Genomic DNA, 7,227 nt, shown 5'->3' on the forward strand with positions numbered 1-7,227 from the left:
GACACTGCACCAGCTATGGGGGTGTGCAGCCAACTCTGGAGCAGACCAGCAGGAGAGCAGCTGAGCCCCAGGCACAGCATATACCACAGTAGGCAGGACGCCAGCCTCTGGTAGGGGCTGTCTGACAAGAGCTGATGTTATCAGCTGCACTTTAAGAGTTAACACATTTTGAGCTACTCCAGCTAAATCCCAGGAGCTATTGTTGTTAAAAGACTAACATAAAGCTACTTCAAGGGCTCAGATTTCCACACGCAGCCCTTAGATACTTCTCACAATTATTTTTTCTATCTGTATATAAAATACGGATGACTTGGTTAACAACATTCTTTTTTAAACAAAAGTATAATTGACCTGCTTCCTCCAAATGGAATATAAGGTGCCTCAGCTTGCAAAGAAAAAGCTCAAAGTATGTACATGAAGGAATTGATTCCCCAGTTAATATGACATTGAAGCAGACTGCTGTAGTTTCAGGGGAAACAACTTAATAGCCTTAGGATTCATTTATTATTCAAATTTAATGATGAATTAAATTTCTACCAATATCCTTACTTTAAAAAAAAAAAAAAAGACACTCATTTTGCTTCATAATTATTGTACTTAATCCACCTCTTCATTAGATCAGCTTTACAAAAATCACCCTGAAAAACCTCTAGAAACATACAGTATTTTGTTAATGAAATAATTTCATCTTTAACAAAGCATCTAGAGCCAAAAAGAACAGTCCAAAGCTCCTAAGAAATTACTGATTTATAATTTGAAAAATACTGCTAAAACAGATTCCTCAAATTAGCAAATTGAATCCAAGGATGATATCAATCAAGCCCACACTAACATAATGCAAGTGTTTAAAGGTTATGGTTGCCCTGTTTCAATAAATAAATAAATAAATAAATAAATAAATAAAAAACCAGACAGCTAATAAAAGTCAGTACATCAAAAGGTTTTTTTTTATATAAATCCTTTTACAATTAAAAATCATTTTTAGCATTCATAATGCTACAGCACAGCTTTTTCTTGTTGTTGTTACTGTAATCCCTCCCTGTCCCCCTCGCCAGCCACGCCAAACAACTAAAACCCTCTCTCAGCAGTAATTTGCCTCAAATACAATGGTAGTTCACAAAGAAACATCACAGTACCAATTTAACCCATGGGCAGCACGAATTTACAATACACTACTTCAAAAAGAGAATGTTAACTACTCATTATCTCCATTTTTATTTTTTTAAATACCTATGCACACATGTGGATGCACTTTAAAAATAAAATTGCCTGTTTGCTCTTCCAACTTCAAATAAGGAAAGACAGGATTACACACCTGTTGTCTCCAGCTTTACCAAATCAGTAACACCACTGCTTGGGCCTCTCATGCAGACATGGGATAAGTGAAATGGCAATTAAAAGTTTAAGAAATTTTCACAAGAAATTCCACCCTAAGCAAGGCACTAATTTAGTGAGAGACCTCTACCAATGGCAGTAAAGCTATGGTTCACCTAAGAAGGCCCACTGTTTATAGCTCCAACATGATGATAGAGTTTCCATTAGAGATGCATAAAGTACTTAAATGAAAAAAAGGCTTTTTTGCTCCATCTGTGTGCATCTGAGAAAGCCATATAAACCTAAAAGACAGTGTATTTATAGAACTGTTTAGTTGTGTAACTAAATTCCTCGTTATAAAAGAAGTCGCACAAAAAATGTAACAGTACATGTTATTACTGGGCCACTAAATCACAATTCTTTGGTCACATACTAGTTCTCATTTTTTTATAGGTCTGAGAAAAGTAAGCAACATTCAGAAACACACTAACTGCTCAAAGAAAGTTTTGCAGCAAAGCTCTGCTTTAAAGTTTTATTTAAAAAAAAAAAACACACTTAAGAAAGTTAGGTTGTCACCATCTTACATTTCAGTATACAAAACTGAAAAAAAAATCCCTATTAAAAAAAAAAACAAACTAAATAAAAAAGACAGGACTTCAGTCAAGATTTCAGCTACTTATTGCTGTAGTTTTAACTCGAGTCCATTTATAACCCTACATTTTGGTCATTTGTAGAGAGAACACATTTGGAACGCTAGCAGCGATAGAAAACCCCTTTAAAACATAGGCTGTTACACTGCTGTGTGAAAATTACCAGAAAACCATCACCAATGGAACATAACAAAGCATTATGTAAAAGTACAATTTGATCAGTTGTTAGAAAAAGTGTTGATTTAAAGTACTATCCCAAAGCTTTATGTGGGCCTATGTCAGCAAAGTGCTTTTGTTCCCACTATGAAAAGACCATAACCACAGCACTTCTTCAAACATAAAGAATGCAGCCTTCATTGTTACAGTGCTTTCTCTCTATCTCCTCCAACATACAGAGCACAGAAACTTGAAATAATTGCTAATTCCAAATTCAGGTGATATGCACAAATATACTGTTGAACAAAGTTTGGACAAGAAAACAGTACACCTGAGTTCAGTCGTACAAACTAATTTGTGTAAGTAGTGTTAGACGAATATATCCATGTCTCTAATATGAATCTAGATGTATTTTCTTACAAAAATGCATTGATAGAAATACCCAGGCAAATACATACCATACAATAGCAAAAGCTTTAAGCCCCATTTAATTAGATGATTTTCTGATTAAAAATAGAAGGCAATTAAGATTTACTCAAAATTACAATTAAGAAAAGCTTTCACAGTGCAATATCGAAACTGTCACAAAGTTAAGAAAATACTGATATCAAAGTACAATCACAATGTTAAGGTAGACAAAACTACTATACAAGGGCATATCTTGTAAAATCAAAAGGAATTAACACAACATAGGGGACATCTCGTGCCCCTGCTCTACATATCTCATTTCTTAGTCTTCAGAATCATCGTGTCTTTCCTTTTTGAACATCGGTAGAAGTCTTGTTAAAACTAAGAGGTTCAATCTTCTTTGTCGACCAGATTTCAGAGCATGATTACTTCTTCAACATACATTCTTCATCACTGCACAATTTCAAAGTAGTGCAATATTGCCATGATGTGCTGAGGCATGAACACATAACCCGTGTACAGTGCCATTCCAACAATGGAAACTAGCATTGAATCTGAACTACGGTTAAGGAAGAAAGCATTTAAAACCAAAAGTACATCAGAAGTCATATAAGCACAGCATTACCATTTTTCTGTTATCTAGCTTATAACATTATATTTGTAAATCCTAAGTACTAACTGTATTCAACAGTTACAGCTGTAGGAAGAAGCAACAGAACATTAGAAAACAGAACGCAGGTAGAGGTGATAAGCTGAATTACAGCAGGACGCTTTGCAAGATATCCACTGCCTTATCATAGACACAACAGTACAGACTGAAGCATGGGAAGGGAGAAGGAGGAATTGAAAACGGGCACTGAGGATATATGAATTATGCATACATCCTGCAAGGTATTAAGCAATACCTGCAGAAGCCAGCACAATCAGTCAGGCAGAACAGTCAACCACTGGAAAAAAAAAAAGGCAAAAACAAAAGCATTACATGAATACCTGTACTGAGGAAGAGCTGTTACTTGTGCACAGCCTACTCACTATTAAGACGACAGCATCAAATGCTGATATCAACTTATCGGAACAGAATGACATAATAAATTCAACTTATTGTTCACAAAACATCTGGCATGAAAACTGTACTGCAACCATAAAGCCAGGAAACCAGTGTTCCCTAGGCTTTAAGTTACTACATTATTTGGTTTGCTGCTCTATCAGCTCAGACCTCTTCTCATAGACAAGGACCTCCATTTAAAAAGTGTTGACAGTACTTAAGGAAAAAAGGCTGCAAGGGTAATGAAAAAAATGTGGGTGACATTGTTACACATACCTTTCCAGACATTTCAGTCACAACACCTCACAGGATCAGCATGATTTGGAGTAAATTTATGTAAATAAATAGATGCTCACTGGTATTTTACTATGGCAGAGCTGCAAAACAAACCTCACATGAAGCCATCTGCTAAGCAATCTTAAGATGATCCCTTCATTTAGCTGAACTTTCCAAATGGAAACCAGAAACTCAAAGAAGTCAGCTTACAGTGTAAACATACAACTAGACCTTTGTCACACTCCAGGATTCTCAAGGCTTTATCTGCAGAAACTACAGCATCAGACTATTCAAGGATTAGGCCATTCAAAGTTTAAGACATCAGAAATTCAAAAGTTTTACTCTCAACAGTAACTCACAGAGATTCAGAAACACTATATAAAGCTCTGAAGATCAACAAGCATGATAACGCAGGTAACAGTACTCAGTTTCCACAGGTGAAATCAGAGGAGCTGTGCATGCTCCGTAACTTTGAGAAATGAAGTTACCACAGCATGTGTGCAACAAAGGCTCTGTGACTGACTTCCCCGAGACAGAGCAGAGGTATATGTGGTACTTATTAGAGCATACCAGCTTCTGGGTGTATTTTTAGTCCCAGAAGATTGCACAATGCAAGACACTAAAATGAAGGTCAACCCATAGATCTACATTCCAATATCAGTGCACCCAGCACTTCTGGAACACAAGAGGCTGGAAATGCACCCAGCAGGTCTCTGCACTGCCAGCTCCAAGGCCCTCTGCCCATGTGGTCCTTGCACAGTGCCTGGCAGACCTGGCCCACCAGCAGTGACAGCAATCCCTCTGAGGACAGGCACAGTGTAGCCAATCTGATGTTGCAAACAATACATGGGACACTCAGGGCATTATTTTAAGTGGAGCAACAATCACTTCACTGCAAAACAAGCACTTTATAAAGTAAGTAAACTGTCAATTAGTTAAATGGCTCACCCAAGTTAAGAAGCTGTCTGGTTAACACAAAAAGAAAACAATATATATATTTATAACTAGCCTAATTGTAAGGAAAGCAAAAATGAAATGTTTTCAGTGATACACAGTACAAACAGGTGAGGGTATTCTAGTTAGAAACATGGTATTTTGAAACTAAAAACCACTGCCTCTATAACTATGCACAGTGCATCTGTAAGTATTAGAAAGACAAAAAGTAATAATGACTCCACTTTTACCAAGTGTACACAAGAAAACTCTCTGCAACCTGTAACCAGCTGTAACCTGGGAAACCACTCTTATATAATGAAACTAGTTCCTTTACAACTGACCAGGAAAAGCAGCTTTTCACTCTTAAACCCTTCTTGATGGTTGAAAGCAGCTTCAATGTTTTTGTTAGTTTATCTCCGTACCTCTCAGCATTAACTGGAGCTGGCTCAGGGTCATTCATGAGACATCATTTTAACTCGAGATCAAAACAGCCATGCTTTCAAAGAATATCACTTGTGATAAATAACAGCCCCTAGAAGACCGCAATGCCAGTCTGACAGAGCTGCTTGACCAAGCTCACCTTTAAACAATTTGCATACAAAAGGCTCCACATTAGAATCTATCCAGTTCTTCCACTCCAGAAGAGCCAAACAAATTTACCAGCTGAAGGATTAAATGCTCTTCTAAACAAACCGTGTGACAAAGTGCAGCCCAAACCAAAGCTCTCCAGGTTTTGAAGCACACACGTTTAATTTCTACTAGACAACAAAATAAAATTCACAAAAGAATTGTGCTGAGCAAAAACAGTGGGGCTCCAGTTGAAGAGTCGGGGGGAAAAAACTATCGCAATTCTACGGGAGAAAAATAATAATAATAAATAATAATTAAAAAGCGCAGGAGAAAGCATGTCAGGATATAAACTCGGCCCCGGGCAGAGCCAGTCGGAGCGACCAGATGCCTGCGACAGAAGCACACGCCGGCACTAGGGCTCTTCCCTGACTCCGGCCGCGCTACGCCCGCGCCGGCTGCAGCACCGCCATCTCCCCGCGCACCACTCCCAGGGCCCCGCCGCCCCAGCCGGCCTCGGTTACAGCCCCAGGACAGCGTTCACAGCCCACCCGGTCCCAGAGCTCCCCGTCCAGCACGCCACGCGCCGCCGGCAGAAGGATACTGAAGACGGTGCGCTCCCAAGGTTCCAACATGTAGAGCGCGGTGACCAGCAGGTACTGGTAGTACAGCCACGACATCTGCTTCCAGGCCGAGCCCAGCGCCATGGCGCGCACCGCGCTCTCCCCGCCGGCCGCCAGCCTCGAGCCGCCTGCGCCGGGCCCAGGCCGATCGGAGACGGGGGCGGTGGCTGCCCGGGACCCGCCCTCCCCCGCCGTCTCCGCCGACTGGCCCCGCCGCGCGAGGCCCGGCCCTGGGCTGCGGCCTCCCGAAATGGAGGCGCTGCGAGGCGGGTGGGGCGCCAGTCGGCGGCGTTCTGGAGCGGGCGAAGGGGGATGCGGACAGTCAGCGCCGAGGCTTCCGCGCACGTCCCCTGACAGCAGGGCGGAGGGAGCGTAAGGGAGCCGTACTCTCTCCCTTCCGCCCTCACTGCGAGTCAGTGCTGGAGTGGGATACAGGGGCCGTGAGGCTGCCCGCATTCTTGTACAAAACAGTCTGTGCAGATCCCAGGAGAAGCTCGCGTCAAACACATTACAAAACCCAGCCCCTCTCACAGTCCCCGTAGCAGAACGCACTGATTTTCCCCTACAGAATAAATCAGCTGTATGTACGAGGCTATTCCTGATTAGATCACATCACATCACACGACTGCCCGTCACCATGTGAGCAGATCTGAGTCATATCTGGAAGACCGCTGCACACAATTTTCTCTCATCCTGTTTTATTTAAATGGACATCCTGGATGTTAGGGAGCACCTGAAGATGGCACTCAATATGATCCACCAGAAGTGTGTTAGAGGGTTCTGCAGATTGCTTCAACACTGTTAGTATTCAGAGGGCAAAGCCCACTCAAAACCACTGCTCGGATAAAGGAGAACTTACAACCTGTCGACTTGGACTGACTAGATCGACCTCACAGAAACAGTGAAGGGCAAAAGATCAACTTCTTTTCATGAGAGTTGCTAACTTTGCACTTCTGAGAGGTGTTTAGGGCCAGACACTTTAGTGTTAGAAACTTGCAGCTGTTATTTTGACTTTTTCCTTATCAAAGGCCAACAGTTTGGCCTGGGACCACACAGTTATAACAGCCATCGGCAGCTTACATGGACAACTGGGTCTCAAATGCAATAGTTAGAACACAAACCCAATGAAAAGCAACATATGGGGAAATCAAGCATCCCAATTAAGCCAACCACGTAAAACCAACCCCTGTGCGCTGGAGCCAGGCCACCAGGAGAAGCCTCACACACATGCCAGGTGCGCACCACAGATGAG

The 7,227-nt window shown here is 41.6% G+C and overlaps 1 protein-coding gene across 1 annotated transcript; it reads right to left on the reverse strand.

Moving 5' to 3' along the window:
* Positions 1-1,832: 1,832 nt before the first annotated feature.
* Positions 1,833-6,469, reverse strand: SPTSSA (serine palmitoyltransferase small subunit A). Its single transcript, XM_052693257.1, has 2 exons — positions 5,957-6,469; positions 1,833-3,082 (listed from the first exon to the last, which is right to left on the reverse strand). Exons 1-2 carry the CDS (start codon positions 6,429-6,431, stop codon positions 2,979-2,981), a joined length of 579 nt encoding a protein of 192 aa, XP_052549217.1. The 5' UTR covers positions 6,432-6,469; the 3' UTR covers positions 1,833-2,978.
* Between the last annotated feature and the right edge of the window lie 758 nt (positions 6,470-7,227).

This window comes from Tympanuchus pallidicinctus, unplaced genomic scaffold (assembly GCF_026119805.1).
Source record: "Tympanuchus pallidicinctus isolate F22 unplaced genomic scaffold, pur_lepc_1.0 scaffold3, whole genome shotgun sequence".
Classification (NCBI taxonomy): Eukaryota; Metazoa; Chordata; class Aves; order Galliformes; family Phasianidae; genus Tympanuchus; species Tympanuchus pallidicinctus.